This window comes from Myotis brandtii, unplaced genomic scaffold, assembly GCF_000412655.1.
Source record: "Myotis brandtii unplaced genomic scaffold, ASM41265v1 scaffold434, whole genome shotgun sequence".
Lineage (NCBI taxonomy): Eukaryota > Metazoa > Chordata > Mammalia > Chiroptera > Vespertilionidae > Myotis > Myotis brandtii.
Window position 1 is genome coordinate 3,561,894 of NW_005366599.1, and position 22,957 is coordinate 3,584,850.

At 41.4% G+C, this 22,957-nt stretch overlaps 1 protein-coding gene across 1 annotated transcript in view; it reads right to left on the bottom strand.

Annotated features, from left to right (window-relative positions):
• RERE (arginine-glutamic acid dipeptide (RE) repeats) overlaps positions 1 to 22,957 on the bottom strand; it is a 267,612-nt gene that overhangs the window by 97,106 nt on the left and 147,549 nt on the right. The window contains exon 10 of the mRNA XM_014546200.1: positions 5,331 to 5,429. Coding sequence (XP_014401686.1) covers positions 5,331 to 5,429 — 99 coding nt within the window. The remainder of the gene's footprint in view (positions 1 to 5,330; positions 5,430 to 22,957) is intronic.

Sequence of the window (22,957 nt, forward strand, 5' to 3'; positions counted from 1 at the left end):
TTTTGGGTCTATCTGCTTTCTCCTCTATTTTCCTTTTCAAAAATTTTTTTTCTTTTTTCCTCCTGTACTTTAAACTTGTTTTCCTTCCCCTACTCCCCTAATTCCCTACTTTTAATTTATTTCAGCTCTGCACCTACATATTCCCCCCCCCTTTTTTGTTTTTGTGTTTTTTTGTTTGGTTGTTTTATTTTTCTCCTCATTTTTTTCTTTCTTTTCTTCTATCATTCTTGGTCTCTTTTCTAATTCTCTCTTCTCTGGTGGTTGCTTTTGTTGTTGCTGTAGGAGTCTTGTGTATGTTTTTGTTTTGTTTTGCATTGTGTGGTGCTGTATTTTGTTCTATTCTGTCAGCACCTGCACAACAACTCACACGGTGTGGTCGGGGCTGAGCCACATAGTCAGCCAGAGTGAGAGGAGATTCCATCCACGAAAGAGACAATAACATTCAAGATGCAACCACAATAGGAGAACCCAATCACTCAGGCAGGGGCTTTCCTAGAGCACCCAGCTCAGGAGGTCTAAGAGACTGCACCACTGGGTCCCACAAAACAACTACTACATAAGACCATGTCACCAAGTCTGGGAGGTGTAGCAGTCTGACCTAATACATAGAAACAAAAACAAAGGGACAAAAATGGGGAGACAAAAACAATTCCCAAATGAAAGAAAGGGAGGAATCGCCAGAAAAAGACCTAAATGAAATGGAGGCAAGCAGTTTGTCAAATAAAGAATTCAAAGTAATGGTAATAAGGGTGCTCAAACAACTCAGTGAGAATTACAAGCAACTTAATAAGAATTATAAGGGACTTAATGATAGCTACACCAACATGAAAAGAGAAGTTGAAACAATAAATAATAACCAATTGGAAATGAGGAATGACATAGCTGAAATAATGAACACCCTGGAAGGATTCAATAGTAGACCAGAAGAAGCTAAGGACCCAATCAGCAAATTAGAAGACAAGGTAGAAAAAACAAACAAACACACATTCAGAGCAGCAAATGGAAAAACATAATTAAAAAGCAGGAGGAGAGTTTAAGGGAGTTTTGGGACAACATGAAATGTAACAACATTCGGATCATAGATTGGTAGAATCAACATTATTAAAATGTCCATCCTACCCAAAGCAATCTATACATCCAATGCAATCCCTATTAAAATGCCAATGGCATATTTCACAGATCTAGAACAAATACTCCAAAAATTTATATGGGACCAAAAATGAGCCTGAATAGTCACAGCAATCTTGAGAAAAAAGAACAAAGTTGGAGAAATCATAATACCAGATATCAAGTTATACTACAAAGCCACTGTACTCAAAACAGCATGGTACTGGCACAAGAAAAGGCATATCGATCAATGGAACAGAGAACCCAGAAAGCGACCCAAGCCATTATACTCAATTAATATTTGACAAAGGAGGCAAGAGCATGCAGTGGAGTAAAGACAGTCTTTTCAATAAATGATGCTGGGAAAACTGTACAGGTCCATGCCAAAAAAATAAATAAAATAAAATGAACTAGACCACTAACTTACACCATACACAAGAATAAACTCAAAATGGATAAAAGACTTAAATGTAAGTTGTGAAATCATAAAAATCTTAGAAGAAACCACAGGCAGCAAAATCTCAGACATCTCTCGTAGCAATATGTTTACCGATACATCTCCTAGGGCAGTGGTCGGCAAACTCATTAGTCAACAGAGCCAAATATCAACAGTACAACGATTGAAATTTCTTTTGAGAGCCAAATTTTTTAAACTTAAACTATATAGGTAGGTACATTGTTATTAACTTAATTAGGGTACTCCTAAGTTGGCCTTTGCTAAAAACGTCCTCAATCTGATTAAGGTATGTTCGCTGAGGTCGACCCTTTCCAACTCTCCCATCCACACTCGTCTTGTATACTTGTTTTGTCTATCTCCTTTCCGAAAACCGACTTCTGCGCATGGGCCACGAAGTTTCAATCGCAATGTACGTGCACGCCCGCCCGTGGTATTTTGTGGAAGAGCCACACTCAAGGGGCCAAAGAGCCCCATGTGGCTCGCGAGCCGCAGTTTGCCGACCACTGTCCTAGGGGAAAAGGAAACTAAGAAGAAAATAAACCAGTGGAACATCAAAATAAAAAGCTTCTGCACAGCAAAAAAAAAACATCAACAAAGTGAAAAAAGAGCCCACTGCATGGGAGAACGTATTTACCAACTATACATCTGATAAGGGCTTAATTTCCAAAATACATGAAGTACTCATACACCTCAATAAAAGAAAGACAAACAATACAATCAAAAAATGGGCAGAGGACCTAAATAGACACTTCTCCAAAGAGGACATACAAATGGCCAAGAGACATGAAAAAATGTTCAACATCACATCACCAGAGAGATGCAAATTAAAACAATAATGAGGTACCATCTATCAGAATGGCTGTCATCAACAAACAACAAGTGCTGGAGAGGATGTGGAGAAAGGGGAACACTAGTGCCCTGCTGGTGGGAATGCAGACGGGTGCAGCCACTGTGGAAAACAGTATGGAGTTTCCTCAAAAAATTAAAAATGGAACTGCCATTTGACCTAGTGATCCCACTTCTAGGAATATATCCTAAGAAACCCCAAACACCTATCAGAAATAATATATGCACCCCTATGTTCATAGCAACACAATTTATAATAGTTAAGATTTGGAAACAGCCCACGTGCCCATCAGCAGATGAGTGGGTAAAAATGCTGTGGTACATTTACACAATGGAATGCTATATGCAGCAGTAAAAAAGAAGGAACTCTTACCATATGCAACAACATGGATGGACCTTGAGAGTATTATGCTGAGCGAAATAAGCCAGTCAGAGAGAGACAAGTATCACATGATCTCACTCAAATGTAGAATCTAATGAACAAAATAAACTGATGAACAAAATAGATCCAGAGACATAGAAGCATGGAACAGTCTGATGAATTTCAGAGGGAAGGTGAAGGGGGAGGGTGGGGGGGGAAACAAATATGCATCACCCAGGTACTGGGTAGAGGGGGTCAATGGGGGAAAAATAAAAACAAAGGGAACATCTGTAATACTTTCAACAATAAAGATAAATGAAAAAAAATCTCAAAACTCCCACTGAAACATGACCCTGTATCATTACCCTGTATTTGGAATGCACAGCGCCCTGGTGTCCTGTTTCGTTTTTCAAATAGAGCTGGACTTTTCCAGTGTGTGAGATGCCCCTTCCCATCCACTCTCTGCTAAAAGTCCCCAAGCAGCAGTGGTGGGGACACAGTCCACATTGGCCCCATATAAGCTGTAGGAAAAGGAAGCCAGCTTTCTTTTAAGCAGGAAGAGCTTTCTTTTAAGCTGGAATTTTAAAATTCCAAAGGGGATGAAAGGTCAAGGCAGAAATTAAGGGAGAGAGAAGTGGGTCACGACTAGCAAGGAGCTGGGGAAGCATGGAAAAAGGAGGGGCCCTCAGGAATACAAGGTGGCGGAGAGGAGAGACCAAATGGGAAGGAGGGAAAAGCTCCAGAACTGAGGAAGAATAAGGACGAGAAACCACTATCGCGCATGTGTGTAACTGGCCCCATTCTACACATTCCATCCTTTTCATCTCCTTGTGTCTTTCTTCTACAAAGGAGTGTAGAATTTTAAGTTTTATCAATCAAATCTCTTATCTCCTCACCCAAGTAGGTCTACAGTGAAAAACAACATCAAATGACTTTTCAAAACAAGTGAGTTTAACATCTTTACTTTGGTCATTGTCTGAACAATCTCAAATGCTTAAGATGTCCCCATCACTTTCATAATCATGTAAGGTTTAAACATTTTTAACTTCAAACAGCACCACCAACTTCATATACGCCTGATAAACTTGATAAACTTAGAGTCTTAAGGGACTACTATTACCCAACCTTCAAGGGCCACTTCAGTCCATCCCCGCTGTGTCCTAGATGTTCCCACTCCTCTCAAACTCCCCCCCAACCCCCGCTCCCCGGGCAACCATGAACAAACTTTCATACTCTACCTTCAGTATATACCCGAGATCTCACTGCATTAACAATTCCTGGTCTTGGACCTGGACTCCCACAACAGCCCCCAAAGCTCACTCTCCACTCAGCACAGTGCACCCACTGGCAGACTGAGCAACTCCTTGGCTCAGAATCTACAGAGCAAACAGCGAGGTGCTGACTGTAGGTCCACTGGCCACATCTGATCTGCCCCCTGCAAGACCCCTCCCCTGCCACCCACCTCCAGACAATGTGTTCCTACTCAGTTCTCGAACGTGCCGGGTGTGCTTTTCACCTTAGGGCCCGGAATTCCCCCTGATATCCCAAAGGCTCAGCTCCTCACTTCACCAAGGTCTCTGCTCAAGTGGTACTTACCAGGCCTTTCTGAGCCCCTTACAAAAGACAGCAAGCACCCCGCCCCAGGGTATCCCCGATCTTCAGACCTCGGCACACATGCCACCACTTGACACATACTGATTTACCGGTGGTCTCTCTCTTAAAACATAAGCCTTGTGAGGAGGGACCTTGTGTTCTTCATATGGCTCCTGACACATTATAAGCACTCAACAAACAGTGCTGAAAAAATGAAAGAGCAGGATCATGAAAGCGCATAAAATCTCTAAGCACACTTTCTTAGCGCATTTTAAAATACAGGTGAGGAACGTACAATCAATGTGTGTCACAGTGCCAGCCTTCTCTTAATTTCACTCAACCTAAAGGGCAAATGTCAAGCGGTAGGTAACACTCATTGGCAAAAGCACAGGCACTTTAACTTTTTTCTAGCAATGCCTTTCAAAAGTCACAAGATGGGGACCTGCTTCATGAGAATCTGTGGGTTTGTGAATCTCTATTTGTGTGCACATTTCTACCTCTTCACCTTCTTTAAGGGCCATGATAACAGAATACATATGGAAGATCCAATGTATTTATTTGAGCAAGCCTTAAAGATAAAAAAGTCACCAGCCCTACTCTAGGTTATGTATCAACTGGTTTTAATATGCTTGTGTTTTAAAATAGGGAAGTGTCAAACACTAGCTTGCACCAAAAACCAACCAACCAACAAACTTTTTAAAAGAATAACTCTATTTCCTCTCTCTTTCCATGAAACCTGGGAAAATCATTACCATTATCTATGGAACCCCAGCTTACTAAAATCAAACCTTTCTGTACAACCTGAAGCTTAAAGGCTCTTTCCCTTGCCCGATGGATGCTTCAGCCGGTCTGGTCACGTGACTGAGTCCTTGGAATGAGCCCCTTTCCCCGGAGCAGCAGGAGGTCACACGGGGAGAAGCAAACACCCAATGACCTGACCACAAGGCCCGCTCTGCCCGAGCTTACCACTTCATCCTCGGTCCAGCACTTTTCGATCAGCTTAGGCACCGGCTTCTTGACCAGGCGCTGCAGGGCTTTGCCGGCATCATATCCGCTTTCGTGTAGCTAAACAACAACAGTTTTAGTTAGTTAACTGAACAAAGAATAGCGGGAAGCACATCAACAAAGGGAAGCCCTGCGTTTACTGGACTAGCAGGACTGCTAACTGGGCACAGACTCAATCATCTCAGTCAGTAGGATCATTTGCTCCTACTCAGCCACCCTTCCAGGTCCAGCTGTTCTGAGGGTGACAGGTAGGGCAGGGAGCCTCTGGGCAATGATAGGAATAGAATTAAGAACAATAACAAATATTTACTAAACAGCTGGCCAGGCACAGTGTTAAGCACATCCCGTGCACTCATTATTTTTCTTAATCCTACAAGGAAGGTATTCTCCCATTTAATCTTATGGGATGGGCACTATTATCATCCCATTTCACAGATGAGGACACTAAGGCAAAGAAAGGTCGAGTAAAGGTGCTCACCACACTAAGCCAGTAGGCAATAGAGCCAAGAGACTCAAACCCAGCTAAGGTGATCCTTACTCTGTCCCATTCTCCCCAAAGCAGCCTAACAACATTCTAGAATCTAGAGTCTAGAATCAGTGATGGCGAACCTATGACACGCGTGTCAGAGGTGACACGCGAACTCATTTTTTTGGTTGATTTTTCTTTGTTAAATGGCATTTAAATATATAAAATAAATATCAAAAATATAAATCTTTGTTTTACTATGGTTGCAAATATCAAAAAATTTCTATATGTGACACGGCACCAGAGTTAAGTTAGGGTTTTTCAAAATGCTGACACGCCGAGCTCAAAAGGTTCGCCATCACTGGTCTAGATTATGCTCTTTCTCTTAAGTCTTTAAACTGCAGTAAGTTCACTAAAAAAAATTTCAGGTACCTAAAATGTCAGAGCTTTTTAAAGAAACAAATAATTCTGTAACCGTATACTAACATTTCAGTACATATGAATGAAGATGCTAGTTTATCTACACATTCTAATGAACTTTCCTCACTCCATATCCTTTTTGAGCCCAGGCAGTGCCTGGCGCCCCGGACCCCTCTGTCTCTGGCTTGCTTCCTGTGACCCCACCCACTCCTGGTCCCCGAGTGTCAACTTGCAGACAGTGGAGAGAAGTAGCAGGCAGGAAGATCCTCGTGCTCAATCCACCTTTCCACATTGCGGCCATTCCTCCAGAACTCTCACTGGAAATCTGATCTATTTCTCTGATACAAGAATCTGTCTTGGCCAAGACTTGTACCTCTGATGCCTAGCACAGTCTGCAGCACAAGGTGATCCAGAAGAAACACTCGTTAAATTAATCACTAAATGCCTTTAACTTGTGTCCCTAGGTAGCCTGAACCCAAATCTAAATTTCCATTTACTTGAATGCATTCTGCCTTCTGTTGACTGAGCGCCTATTACACCCAGGCACTGTACTAGACCCCCCGGGGATGCAGCAGCAAACAAAACAGGCAGAGGCATCCCTGCCCTCAGGGAGTGGAACTCTGATCTTTTCACCTGTGCTTCACCACCTTATTTGAACAAACCACTGGTATTTGCTGAGCACTCAGTACAAATAAGTCACAAACCTTATTAGGTCACAGTTTTTATTTCCAGAAAACTCACAAACTAGTGGGGATGTGTTATGAGGATACAACACATACAGGATGACAATATCAAGTAGGCTGTAGGCACTACTATCATCAAGGTGTAGGCAAAGAGCTGTGGCCTCCCACAAGAAGAGAGCCCTGAGTTTCTTCTCTTTAGTAGAAGAGTCTTAGAAGGGTGTCCAGACTGCCTTACTAGCGCCAGGGCTGGGCCAAAGCCTGTGATCAATATTTGTTGAATGAAATAAACATTTCACAAATACTCATTCATGGAAATAGAATGTTTTATATATTAAAATGTCCAGAGCATTCTCACAGTTTAGAGGTCCTCAATTTATTTTAAATCCAGACTGTGCAAAGAAGTCAAGGCTATATGTTAATTATAACAATAAGTCCACTATTTTAAAACAAGACAAAACGCCTACAAGGTGAAAGCTGGATCTTGCTTTGGTGGTGGTACAGTGCGCAGGGATGAGGGAGCAAGGAAATGGATACTAGGTATTAGCTTATGTATTTTTATAAAATTTAGCATTAGACTACTTTAAAAAGAAAAGACTATACTATACTTTACTAAATAAACAAACTAAGTACTCAAAGTTCTGTATTTTGCAAATGCTTGAAAACTATCTAGTCTTCTTTTATAAGTGTAAAATAAAGTTAGATTTTCATGGTCTGCCTAATATCCAGACCAAGCAAGTATGTGCCAAATCCTATAATATAATGAGGATCTATAAAGAGAGCTTAATTGGAACTCCAATCTTGATTGGAACTGAATAAAAGGAAAAATTGCATGCCTATTTAATTTTTTAAAAAGCACACATTTTAGTGATAATTTGAAATCAATTCAAGTTGATCAAATTATAAATTCTTAATAAAAAGCTCATGGCAAACAAACATTTTGCAAAAGGTAATTACAGTATATGGGGCAATTACAAGGAGTGATGAAAAACTGGACTTTGGAGCCAGAATATGGATTCAAATTCTAGCTCTACTGCTTACCAGGTGTGTGACCTCGGCAAGTTACTTATCCCTTTTTGGGCCCCAATTTCGTCACCTTTAAAAATTAGTGTAATAATAAACCTAGCTCTCAGGGCTCTTGTGAGGATACCAAATGCATGTAAATTGCTAGGACTGTATAGCACAGAGTATGCTAAGTGAGTGTTGCCATGTATTTTTAATAGGAAAGAGAAAAAAGAAAGGGAGTGGTCTCATATTGATTTTCATCCATTTTCTAGAGAGTAGCCTTCTCAGATATAGAGAAAGTACTGTGTCCAGGTGGTGTGGCTCAGTGGTTGAGAGTCAACCCATGAACCAGGAGATCACGGTCCGATGCCCCGGTTACCGGCTCAATCCCCACTGTGGGGCGTGCAGGAGGCAACTGATCAATGATTGTCTCTCATCAATGATGTTTCTCTCTCTCCCCCTCTCCCTTCCTTTCTCTGAAATCAGTAATAATAATAAAAATACACATATTAAAAAAGAATTGTTAAACTATAAACAAAAACCACTTATGTTTTGCCAGAAGCCGGTCCATCCTTGCTGCTTGACACAGTCGCTGCAGGAAAGAAACATCTGCACAGCATATGTTTCAAGGGACCTGGCGTATATGGCATACTGTTCTTAATATGTTTGCTCCCCTTCTTAGCGCTATGTGTTTTAACCAAGGTCACCTCTCCGAGAAAGGTTGTTTCCCCAGGTAGGGATTTTTCCCTGAGGTTAGGGAGGGGATACAACCCCTTAACTAAGTGCCAGGCGGGTAGTTAATCACTTTAACTACAAACAATCACGCTTAACCTACATAATCTTTACTCCCTGGAATGGAGATAAGAAACGCCCTAACCTTTGCAATAGAAATTGACAGGATTAAAATCAACTGGTATAAATACAGAACACAGAACCTAGACACAGAACCTAGAGATAGAACCTAGCAAGAGAACATGGCAAAAGATCCTGGACAGAACCTGGCAACAGAACTTGGCTGGAGAACCTAGACAGAACATGGCGAGAGAACCTACACAGAACATGGCAGGAGAACCTGGATAGAACCTGGCTGGAGAACCTGGAGAACCTGGCTGGAGAACCTAGCGAGAGAACATGGCTAAAGATCCTGACCAGAACTTGGCTGGAGATCCTGACCAGAACTTGGCTAGAGATCCTAGCTAGGCTGCTGATCAACTGAACGCTGTCTCTGTGTCATTCCCTCATCGCCGACTCTGTCCACACCTTTGGGGACCCCTGGACCTGCTGGGGTTGGACCCCAGCAATGTTTCACCTAATTACTCATGTTAATAATTTACAAAATTTCATTAAAACTCTGGTTCAACACACAGAAATTTTCTAAAAATTTTAAACCTTCTATGGCTGATAATAGGAAAGTACTCATGAGAACATAAATGCCATTGCAAAAGTGAACAAGTGACTGAAGCGCAACCCAATGCCATTGCTCCCGCTGACATGCCTGCCTCTCAGTGAAATGCAGAGCTGTAAGTGATCGCTGGGAGCAAGGTTTTGAATAACTTACTGCGCGTGTGTCTGTGGTTGTCCCATGTAGCAGAGAGGCTGACTCCTGCTGGCAGGGCCCCTTCAGTTAAATTTCTAGTGAGGTGCTTACTAGTCTTCGAGAAAGAGGCATTTCCTCCTACACATAGCCCAGCACGCCCGCCTTCTTTACAAATCTTGATTTGAGATCACACTTTCCCTTGAAGAAGCTGCTGCAATTTCTGTGGTAACCTGAGCTTCCTTCCGCTACTCTGATCTCTAAATAGTGGAAACTCCTCCCTTTTATTTGATCTACTGTCCTATTAAAATAGTCCTATTTCTGAAAATATTACATTCCATAACATAAACCCAATAGAGTGTCTGCCTCTCCCACTTCTACACAAAGACACATTTGAAAAGGAAAGAGTATTGACCAACAGTGATGAGATCTGCATGGAACACACACAGGCAGGGAACACTGTGCTGTCAGCAATCACGCAGCGAGGCCAGCACGAGAGCTCAGTCACGGGCTTGCCGGCATGGCCTCTTCCTCTTACAAGGGAACCAAATGGAACCTTTCTAAACAGTCACCTCCTTCTTCCTTTTGTGTAAAAATACATACATATATTTGGAATCCTCACCTGAGGATATGTTTATTAATTTTAGAGAGAGGAAGGGAGAGAAACAGCGATCAGTTGACTCCCATAAGCACCCCAACGGGGGATTGAACTTGCAACCTAGGTACGTGTCCTGACCTGGAATCAAACCCGCAACCTTTTTGTTATATGGATGATGCTCCAACCAGCTGAGATACCTGGCCGGGGCAGTCACCTTCTTCTTAATGTTAAAAACATTTCTTTCCACTTTCCAGGAATCCTGGCTGAGGAAATTCTGAGAGCTTTACAGAAGTACTTTAGTTATATTTTACTAAACATATGCGTTTTACATACTAAAGGTTTTATGGTCCACATAGCTTCACAAGAATAAAGATTATCTGTTGAGCACTGTGGGGAGATTACTGGAGTTCAGGATACCCTTCAAGCCTCCCACAAATATTCATTGAGTGTCACACTGTTCCAGATACTATTCTAGGTCCTGGGGATAGACACGGCCGTGAACATCAGAAATGCAAAACGGAGACGGGTAACCTGCGAGAAGCAGTTTAAAGCAGCGGTCGCCAACCTTTCGGACCTCATGGACCACTGGTTGGCGACCGCTGGTTTAAAGTACTGGTTTCGTATGACATCTAACTAGATGTCAGATCCACACACTAGGTTCCTATAGGCTAGGTTTACCTGCTGTCTTTGCTTGATGCGACAGACACAAGCAAGCCCTTCTTGAAAGGAGTTTGTTTTCTATGTGATTGTGAAGATTTTCGTTCTTCAGACTAGGGCCCAAATAATGTTTGAGGAAGAGCTAAGCCGGATATTTCAACTCTATTCTTCATGTAAATTAGAGTTTGCTGTTTACCTAATACCGGCTATCTTAAATCTGCAAAAATTGTCATTAAAAACATTCCCCTCTAATACAGCATCTAGCTCTGAAGAATTAGAATAATTTCATCTTGTGAAAAACATGATGTGGGTTTCCAATGTTAACCAACTGGTCTTGCCCACACAGATGTATCTATATCGTCAGGAAACTCAGTTCAGGCTTCCCAGCACTGCTAAGCTAAAGTCCTTTAATGAGGATAAGCTTTTCTACCATTGCCCTAGAGAAATTGCGAAGCGGGGTGGGAGGGTGTGCCCTCAAATGCCTTACAGCTTCACTTTGTAGCCTTGGAAAGCAATTAAAGCAAGATAAATAAACCTGCCTGTCCATTTTGCAGCCGAGCCAGGCTGGTAAAATCTGGGATTAAGTGCAATTCTAATGTGGAGGATAGGGATCTGTACCATTTTGGAGCCACTGGGAAAAGATCATTGCAAAAAGCAGGGACCAACCAGCTTCCAATCTTCGCAAGCTACTGGGGGGAGAAGCACTTGGCTCACACCATCCCCATCCCTCTGCCAGTCATTCAGCACAATCCACTGCCTTCAAATTCGTCTGCACAGGAGCGCGTGCGTGTGTCTAATCAGGGAAGCAAGGACTTGTCAATCTGCTTCCACGTGACTGAACTGCGGGGCTGCTCTTCTACACGCGTCAACTCCATCGTCCCCTAAGGCACAGGTCAAGATCTGGGGCATCTGATCCACAATGGAAATGCTTCACCAACCCATGAGCCGCTCAAGTCACTCTTTCGTGGCCCTGTCCTCGTTCTGCGGGGCCTGCTCCACAGAATCCTCAGGTGGTGGCCTTTCATTCACCTGGAAAGAGCAAACAGGAACTCTTCCCCCATCAGGTCTTGCCCACACAGCCCTGTCCCGTCACGCCACACCTCTGGTGCCAAGATCCAGTGGGATGCGTCAGGCTCAGAAAGGCCTTCCATTCATTCAGTGAAGAGTTACTGAGCACCTCCTTCTTCCAGATACTGTGCCAGCAAAGAGGGCAGGAATGAACTCACAGAGCAGGCTTGCTTGGGGGTTTTGGTGCTAAAACAGAGCAGCTTCTGAAACAAACTCCTGGTTTGGTTCCACTGTAACAAATGCAACTGCTACACTGAGTCACAGAGAGCCAACGACACTGCCGGATATGTAACTGGACCCATTTAGCCAGTTACACATAAACTTGCCCCAGCCATGCCTTCCATACCCTAGTGAACACAGCGCAGGATCTGAGTCTTGACAGCTGCTTTGTCACAAGCCAGCTGAGCTGAGGTTTTCATCCGTCCAATGGGCCTAACACCACCATCCCTCAGCTGTATCAAAGGACAATGGAAATCATTAAATGAGACAAGGTGACAAGAGACTGAAGTATCAGAGGGCTATGAACTGTACAGTGGCATCCCCATGGGGAGTAATATTTTAGGTACACAGCCTCACCTAAGACTTCAAACAGCCAGGGTTCAATCAGGCCAACACTGCTAGCGCCTGCACATCCTCCATTGTCTCCTTATAGCCTCTGACTTCGTGTGACAGCAGGAAGAAAGGATCATGCCACCAGAAGAAAAACACATTTCTGCATAATTGCCCAAGTTAAATCTGCTCCTCTTGCTCTGCCTGACAAATCATTCCCTGCTTATTACTTTCTATAATTTAATATATATAAGTGCTTTACTGGCAAGCTTCTCCAAAGAATAAATAATACTTAATGACTGCCTACAGTTTAATTAACTCATGATTGAACTTCTCATGGATTGCTATAAACATTAAATTATATCCTTCCTCAAAGCTATCATGATGGAAATCTTGTTTCAAGCTTTAACTCTCCTGCCTAAATAATTCTGAAATTTCAGCAAATCTGTATATTGGACAGAGAGGTGAGAGAATCAACCTTAATGCCTGGTTATAAAGTGTGTTATTTTATACAGTAAGGACGAGGCCTTAATTTAAATAAGATTGAAAATGTGCACATGCCCCAACACCTCATTTATATTACGGCAATCATTAACCATCTCTGGGGCTCAGGAAGCCTTATTAGCATAAACTGCGTATTACCACAAGGTTTCAGGTTTCCACTCTGGCTCCTCATTTTAGCTGCCATTTTCTGTCTGTGTGATGTTGCAAATAAATTTTCCCTTTGGCATGGCTCAGCTGTCAGGCACCTCTGTTCTATAATGAACCCATGAATTACATCTCCCTGCTCTGACATCTCTGCTCTCACACATCAAAATATTGTTCTTCAATTGTAATTTATAACTTAATTTAAATGTCTCTTTTACGGTGACCTTTTTAGATCAAATGGCATTGCGTCTGGCAGTTTCTAGTAGACCAAAGCATCTTTTTACAATTACAGCTATTATAACTGTAGAAAAAGCCTATCTGAATTAGATTGCAATCACACTAAATATTAAATAATTGCAATCCATTAAGAACAGTAGATTTCAAGTTTTTTACTCTGCAAAATATGCTGTTTATTTGCAAGAAACTGCCAAAATAACTTAGAAAGGAAAAAAAATTGGATTTAGAAGAGATCTTGAAATTCTCTCTGTAGTTTTAATTATTTCAACCACTGACATAAATTGACAAAAATCTTGCCAAAATCTGTTCCAGACAAAACTTAAATTTTTTTCTCATAACACATGATTCACAGGTGTCAATTGACCTAGAACCAAGCTCAAAATATAACACAGATCTACACTAAGGAACTATAACTAAAATTAAGCACAATATTTATTTTTGTTGGCCACTGTCATCCCAAATAATGACATAAGCACTAGAGAGGCTAAATTTGGCTAAATATTCGTATGGGAGCACATTTAAGAGATAATGGCAAAGACAAGAAATTTACTTGCTGAGGGTAAGGGATGAGGGAAAGATCCAGTTAATCTGCAGAAGGAAATACACAGTTGCTGACCAACCCTCCCTCCAATACTGAGTAACTACAGTGTTCAGGAAGCATGCCAGCCCCGAGAGCAGGGGTGGGGAATGCCCAGCCCTCTGTATAAGACCCACGAAATCCTTTGGTCTGGCCCTGCCAAGGCCTTGGGAGTGAGTTAATTAAATGCTTGACCAAATATAACGGGCTAATTTTTAAGTTGATAATTTTGTATGGCCTGTGAATGATGCTATAATATCCGAATGGCCCTTGGCAGAAAAATGGTTCCCCACACCTGCCCCGGAGTCACAGAGGCGATAAGAGCGGGGACCAAAGTTGGCCGAGCATCCGATGTGCTAGGAACTGTATGAGGTCTCTGTGTGATTTCATCATTCCTCGCACTACTCTTTTACGGCAAGAGAACTAAAGACCAGACAAAAAACGGGAAGGTTCAGTATCTGGCTTGAGGCCACGCTTCTTCCCTAAGGAAGCAGCAGAGAGAGGGTTCTCACATTAACCCATGTTCTAGAAAGAAGCCAAGGCTCAGTCCTGGAGCAGTGCAGGATGGTGACCTGTGGTCACAAGGGGCTCGGGACTTTCAGCTGCGGTGACACAGCAAGCACACTGTCATTGCTCCTTTCGGGAACCAGCTCAGAGAAGAGGAAACACTCACGCATAAAATAACAACATTAACGCAATCATGAAAATACAGAGCACCAATGAACGCTGGCCGACGGGGTGACATTTACTGTCTTGAAAAACCAAGATGACCCCACAGAGCAGGTTCTGAAAAGCTGCAATCAGTATAATATGACTAACCGTGGCTGTACTCAAAATAAGTTAAAATTCAGATGGAGGACAGAAGAAACACCAAAAGTTGTTAAAGATACGCAAGAGGCTAGCGTTAAAGGCAACAAAAACAGGGTTATGATCCTGAGCACAGTTTTTCAGCAACTTACCACATAGAGATAACAGGAACTGTTACAACAGTCAATGTAAGGAACAAGAAAAAAGGAAAAACAAGAAATAAAAGGTCATTCAACCTAGACTAGAAAAGCCAAACAAGGAAGCACTAATCTGAGCAGGAGAGAACGAAGGGAGGGTGGAAACAGGAGACTGGCAATCTATGTAGAAGAGACAAAAAGACGACAACACCTTTGAAGAAGATTCCTATGAGGAAGAACCTGTAATTCTAGAAAGTGAAGTGAAAGCCACGCTGAAAGTATTGGGAAGAAATAAACCACCGGGGTAGATGGGATACCAATAGAATTATTTCAAGCCACAGAGACTGAATCCGTCATAATCCTAACAAGACATGTCAACAAATATAGAAAACAAAACAATGGACTATAGATTGGAAATGTCCAAAATACATCCTAAACCTTAAGAAAGGAGATGTCAAGAAGTGAGTAAATATAGGATTACCCTGTCCTCAAGTTTAAATTATAATGTATATAAATGTATGACAGGGCATGCTTATTAATCTGTAGGTGATAACCTTATTTACCTCATAAAACTGTTGTGAAGACTACGTGAATTCATTCATAAAAAGCACTTAAACTTTTGCCTAACATATAAGTACTAGATAACAAATATATTTTAATTTTATTATTGTTATTAATTTTATTAATGACACCAGGCAGCTGACCAATAGTTGATATCTATTAAAATGGAAAGAACAGTGATAAACTTAAGGTCCTGTGCCTAGTTCAAAATTCAGTCAAAAAGCTGAGAGTGGCCCTAACCAGTTTGGCTCAGTGGGTAGAGCACTGGCCTGCAGACTGAAGGGTCCCAGGTGCGATTCCGGTCAAGGGCATGTACCTTGGTTGCGGGCACATCCCCAGTTAGGGGTGTGCAGGAGGCAGCTGATCGATGTTTCTCTCTCATCAATGTTTCTAATTCTCTATCCCCCTCCCTTCCTCTCTGTAAAAAATTAATAAAGTATATTAAAAAAAAGCTGAGGGTGGGAGAAAAATAGTTTAGCAAAGGCAAATATAAAAAATAAACAAAACAAGGCAAAAACACAAGAAAAAAAGAATGTATTGTGCTTCATGAAAGCTTAGACTATAATAAAATGATAAGCTTGTAGGAAAACAAAGGCTACTCCTTGCCACCTTATGCTGATCAGATCTGGGGAGTGTTACTTTAATGGAGGTGCCATATTTTAAAAGACATAGCCCTGGCCAGTGTGGCTCAGCTGACTGTCATTCTGTGCACTAAAAGGTTACTGGTTCGATTCCCGGTCAGGGCACATGCCCGGGTTTAGGCTTAATCCTTGGTAGGGGGCATGTAGGAGGCAGCCTATTGATGTTTCTCTCTCTCTAAAAATCTTAAAAAAAAAAAAAAAGTTAAAAGACATACAGATAAAGCTCACCAGAGGAGAAATAAAATGGCTATGTATAAAAATGGCTAGTATTTCACCATGGATGAAACTCAAAAACATTACCCTCAGTTAAAAGAAGCCAGTCACAAAATATCACATATTGTACAATTCCATTCAGATGAAGTGAGGAGTGACTAATGAGTACAGATTTCTTTTTGGGGTGATGAAAATGGTCCAAAATTGATTGTGATGCTGTTTATACAAGTCTGTGAACACACCAAAAGCCTTCAATTTGTACACTTTAAAGGGGTGAAATATATAGTATGTGAATTATATATCAATAAGACTATTATATAAAAAGGAGATAAAAGAAAGAAATGGCTCAAGAAACGTGAGAGTGGTTCACATGGAAAAGCAAAGTGGGGGCCACAACTGGGAAGAGCTGCCTCGGAGCAGACATTTCAGTTAAAATGACCACAGGTGAGATCACTGCTGCCGTAAGTAATGAAGGCGCTGCCACCAGAGGTCATTGCTCTGAGTGGCCTTCTGTCTCCCCACCTGCTCCTGAGAAACTGTCATGTTTAGAGGAAAGAACAAAGTGGGGCACAAAGTTCAACTTTAAATCAAGCTACAGATTATCTAAAAAGAAACAAAAATACTAAAGCATTAAGTTTAAAAAGTCATCTTCATCTAAATGAAACAAAAAGATTAAATCATGTATTTTATGTTATAAGTGTTGTTGCCTTCAGCTTTTGAACAGAAGTGAATCTATGAAGTTCTCAGGCCAAAAAGAGCCACAATGGTAAATTTCTAAACAAATACTTTTCAAAACAAAAGTTAAAAATTTTTCTGATTGGTCCATGTATAATAAATTAAAACTCAAATTTACATATTATTATGCTGATAATCAGTTTTTCAGGTATTGATTATATCAAGAAACCTCAGCTGCCTGGTCTCTTTCTTCATCTTCACTTATTCTATGTTTAACACATAATGCACAGTTGACTCCAATATCCTATTATAACATAAATAAAACAAGGTGTTTGTCAGGATTGATTTATATAAGGTACTCTTCTAAAATTACTGGATTTCCATAAAAAAGAAATCATATAGCATATCGACTTTTCCCATTACTGTTTTCAACATCAAAACCCTGAGAGAAAAACCACCATCCTATAACCCAGTGGTTCTCAACCTTCCTAATGCCGCGACCCTTTAATACAGTTCCTCATGTTGTGGTGACCCCCAATTTCATTGTTACAAATTAAACATAATTAAAGCATAGTGATTAATCACAAAAACAATATGTAATTATATATGTTTTTTCTGATGTTTTTAAGCGCCCCCTGGGAAAGGGTTGTTCACCCCCCAAAGGGGTCGCGACCCACAGGTTGAGAACCGCTGCTATAACCGCTTAATCATGACTGATCTGAATGGAAAAATAGTAAAAAGAGAAGACTGTAAGTAAAGGGTGTGGTGTGGAAAGAATGTCAAAAGACTCCTGATCATATTTTTAGACAAACTGTAATAAAAGGGCTCCTGGCAATGCCTTAATGGGAGCTGGAAAATACTTGGCATTCACTAAAGTCCTAAGTACTGCAGAGCTGATCCAGGGCCAGACGCTTCAGTGAAGTCCATTTTGATGAACAAATAGAAATTCTATAAACTTAATATTTTGGAATAAAGGAGAGAAAGATGAAAAATGACCCTTTGAATAGGCCCATCAGCATACTCTGCTATGACAACTTCACACCACCAAGTTCTGGGTGATCAAATGTGATTTGGATTTGAAACTGATTTATTTATTTATTTATTCAATCATTCAACAATTATTTAGTGCCTCTCTACCACTGAGCTATGGCTCAGAAAACAAAGATGATTAATATTCAATGGTTAACAAACAGTGATATTTATAGATCACAGATAAAAAACTATTAAGCTATTGGAAGTCCTGAACCCTTTTTTTGAAGGAGCTGTGGATATGCATAAATAAGCAAACAAATATATACTCTCTTGAATATGTAAAAGGCTTAACCCAAATGTATAACAGCAATCCATATTTCAGGGAATAAAACTGTCCAGAAAGAGGTGAAATCCTTGCTGCATGATTACAAATTTTACACACACATACACACACACACCCACACACACAAGTGAGCATATATAGATATTTAGTGTTAGTGAGAGAAGGTAAACATAAAAATGCAAATAAGTTTCTGAGAAAAATAAGTCATTGTATTAGGAAATGAGAAAGAATGAAATCCAATATCAATTTAGTAAAAATAAGTCAGCATGATATTTTCTAGAAAACCTTAGTCTGAAACTATAGGGCTCTGCTACAGTTTGTACGGATAAATATAAAGGTCTATTTTGTAAAAGGCCAAATAAATGCAAGCACCTAAAGATAGCTGAATTAATCCCATTAGAATGCTATCAGCCATCTATACGTCATATAGCGTTATGTTTACAAAGTATATGTAAGCTGTAAGTGTACAGAGGGGCCTAGTAAAACCGCATAGGAGAAAACAAATCTGGAACAGGATATACAGAAACACTTCTGAGATCTTCCAGAGGAGCACCGCTGCTTTGTCGTATTTTAACATAATATTATTAACATAACATAAAATTGTTAATAAAGCAATTGTGCATTTATAGAGGAACACAATTTAAAATAGTAAAATACAGCCGTGGCTGGTGTGGCTCAGTTGGTTGAGTGATGTCCCATTCACTGAAGGGTCACTGGTTCGATTCCCAGTCAGGGCACATGCCCAGGTTTCAGGCTGGATCTCCAGTGGTGGTGGGTGCGGAGGCAGCTGATCAGTGTCTCCCTCTCCCTCTCCCTTCCTCTCTCTCTAGAAATCAATAAAAACGTATTATAAAAAAAGTCTTTTTTAAAAAAGTATCATATAATGAAACTTATCTTTGCCAACATACGTTAAGGAGTATGCCCACTGTCACTAGGAATACCCTCCTCTTTCCGTAAGAGAGGCCAACACATTTATTACATCTTCTTCCTCTACATCTGTTCAAAGCTGTTTTTATGTAAGTAAAAAGAAATACATTTTAACATGAATGAACAAATAAAGCACAACTGTGTACCTAACTATTCACCTCTAAACCAAAGGTAAAAATAAGATCCTATATAATAAAAGCCTAATATACAAATTGTCCAAACGGGAGTTCGACCGCTCGCTATAATGTGTGCTGACCACCAGGGGGTGGCAATGCGGCACTGGCAGCAGGCAGAAACGGAGGTGCTGCTGGCCCCGATGGGCCCCGACAAGAGCGGGACCTTGGCGGGATGGTGGAGCAGGTGAGCGGGTGGCGCCAGACCAAGGCAGGTACGAGCCAGGGCCTGATCCCCCCAAAGATGGTGACCAGTGGCCGGCAGGCCCTGATTGCCTGCTCAGAACAGGGCCCTGGGCTGGGACGGGGAACTGGGCGTGGGTGGCGGTGACCAACCTCCCGCGGTGCCCGGGCGGTGGGCTGCAACTCCCAGGCGGTGGGCTGCAACTTCTTGCCGGCTACCTGGGGGCAGGGGTGACGGGGGACGGAGGTGGGGTGAGAATGCGGGGTGTCCACCAAGCTCGCTCTCACTCTCCCTGCTACCCTCCCCTGGGAAGCCAGGGCTCGGGACTACAGGGGCTGGTTGGGCTCCCCATGGGTTCATGCAGGAGCTGGTCTGCGAGGCCAGCCAGGAGAGAGTGCGCTGCCTGCCTGACTTTCGTGCGGTGCTACTGAGCGGCCCAGAGGCCCACGCTGTGCCCCGACCCGTGGCATCCAGCTGTGCTCACCACATCTCCACGTGGGGACTCGGGTGCCGTTACTCAGGGGGAGGGGGGTGAGCAGGAGCCCGGGGGCCCAGGTGCTGCCCAGGGCCCAGAGGTCAGCTGGGACCTGCCCTTCCACTCCAGACGCTTGCACTTCGATTGCTGGCCAGGCCTAGGGACTGCACCCGTGCACGAATTTCACGCATGAATTTCATGCACCAGGCCTCTAGTATTTACATATTAACTATTTCTGTGTTCTCCAATGAGGGCTCTGCTATTAAGAATGTATACATGTGGCTCAAGTTTTATACAACCTGCAAATCATCTGCATTAAATTAAAATGGACTAAACACTGCAAACAAAAGAGAGCTTGCCAGACTGGATAAAAAAAGCAAGAAACAAGTAAAGAACTAAAGTACACAAGAGATGTACTTTAAATCAGCAGTTGCCAACCAGTGGTCTGTGAGGTCCAAAAGGTTGGCGACCGCTGCTTTAAATTAAAAGAAAAAGCAGGGAGAGACCAAGATGGCGGCATAGGTAAACACCGCAGACTGCTGCCGCAAACAACCACTTCAAAAATACAACTAAAAGACGGAACGGACATCACCCAGAACCACAGGAAGGCTGGCTGAGGAGAGACTCTTCAACTAGAAGGAAAAATAACAGCACACCGAGGCTCAGAGGAGGCGCAGTGTGGAAAAAACTCAGGTGCGGAGGTGCGCGCGCAAAGCGGGCTGGTGGCTGAGAGCGCGGTTGTCGTTTTCGGTCAGGGGGGAGTCTCAGACTCTGAGCTCCAGATACGGGCGAATCGCTGGGGACTCGGACCCAAACGGGAGAAGCGGGAGTGTCTGGCATCAGTTGGAAGGCAGCTTTCCCTCCGAGGTTTGCAGCGGTTCCGGGGGTTCTGAGAAGCAGAGCCTCTGGGAACAGGACTGAGGGCACCATAACGGCTCCCTCCGCCCGCCCTGTTGAGCCCGCCCCGCCCAAGCCCTGCGCAGAGCCATTTGCCGGATCGCCGCAATATTCATAATAAGAACCTGAAAGAAGATATACCATGCAGACAAGCATGAGAAAGCTAGCGTAGTTGGATTAATGTCAGACAAAACTGGATTCAAGACAGAGAGTATTACTAGACACAAAGAAAATCACACTAAAAAGGTAAAAGGGAGAATACACAGAGAAAGATACTTTATAAATGTTCAAATGTGACTAATGATACAAGGCTCCAATATATGAAGCAAAAACTAACAGAACCAAAAAGGAAAAATAACCAAATCCACAACGGTAGCTGCAGACTTTAATGCTTCCCTCTCAGTAACTGGCATTACAACAGGATGAAAGAATTAGCAGGGCACAAAATATTTCAATAATAATATCAACCGTTTTAAACAAATACAATTATAGAGCAGTATGCCTAATAACTGCAGAATATACATCCATTACCTGTGCACATGGGACAGTCACCAAGATAAATGACATGCTGAGCCAAGAAACACACGTCAATAGATTTCAAAAGATTGAAATCTTACTGGGTACTTTCTGACCACAAGTGAACTAAATCAGAAATCAATGAGAGAGAGAGAGAGAGAGAGAGAGAGAGAAAGAGAGAGGAGGGGAAAGAAAAAAGGGAGAGGAACCTCTAGTTTCTGGTAATTAAGCAATTTAATTCTAAACAATCCATAGGTGAACGAAGAAATCACATAAAAAATTTTCATATTTTAACAGAATGAAAATGAAGAACAAATCAAAATTTGTGGTAAAATCAGTTATCTAAGATCCTACTTTAGAAAGCTAGGGTGAAATTGATCAAAATACACCCCAATAGAAAAGAAATACTAATAAGACTAGAGATCAATGGAATAGAAAACAGAAAGAGAAAAATCAATGAAACCAAATGGTAGCTACCTGACAAGATCAATAATGTTGATAAACCTCTATTTAGATTAAGAGGAAACGAATAAGCAATGTCAGGAATGAAAAAAGGTCAAAATTATAGATCCTATAGACATTAAAAATAAAATATAAGATTAAATTTTTAGCAATTTGATAATTCAGATAAAATAAACAAAACATTTAAAAGACACAGATCAACATATTACCCAACTGGCACATGAAGAAATGTACAATCTGAATAGGCTTATGTCTATTTGTAATTCTAAACTTCACATGAAAAAATAGTCCCAGATGGTTTCACTGTGAAACAATCAAACATTTAACAAAGGAAAATATCAATCCCTTACAAACTTTTTTAAAAAAAAGAGGAAATACTTCCCAACTAATTTTTTGAAATGAATTACTCTGATGTCAAAACTAGACAAAGATACTACAAAGAAAGATTATAGCTCAATATCCATCATAAACACAAATGTAAGTTTTTAACAAAATAATTAGCAAATTGAATCCAATAGTACATAACAACCAAGCAGGTTTTATCCTAGGAATGCATAGTTTGTTTAACATTTGAAATGAATAGATATAGTTCACCAAATTAACAAAATAAGGTATAAGAAGAAAAAATAGCACCTGACAAAATTCAACACCCACTGATGATAAAAACTACAACAAACGTAGATATAAAAGGGAACATTCTCAATTTGGTTAAAAAACAACAAAAAAGAAAAAACCCTACACTGCACTTAACAGTGAATGATTGTTCTCTCCCTAAGACTAAAAAGAAGGCAAAGATGCGTCTACTCTTATCATTTCTACCCAGTATTGTGCTGGAAGTCCAACAAGTGCAATAAAGCGCAAAAAAGCAAGAGGCGAAACTGCCTTCACCTGCAGATGACATAACTGAGTGTACGGAAAATCCCAAGGAACCAATAGGAAGCTCTTGGTCTTCAGGAGGGGCGTTGGGAACGTTTTGCATCTTGATCACTGTCAAAGTTTCTTTGGTAAAAACCTCTGAAAAAACTCATCAGATGGTATGCTTACGGAGCAGTTTGGTATACATAAATTACACCCCAGAAAGTTATTTTTAAAATTACACACTAAAAATCTCCTATGTGAATAAAACAAAACAAAAACAACAACAACAAAAATCCCAAACACCTGGG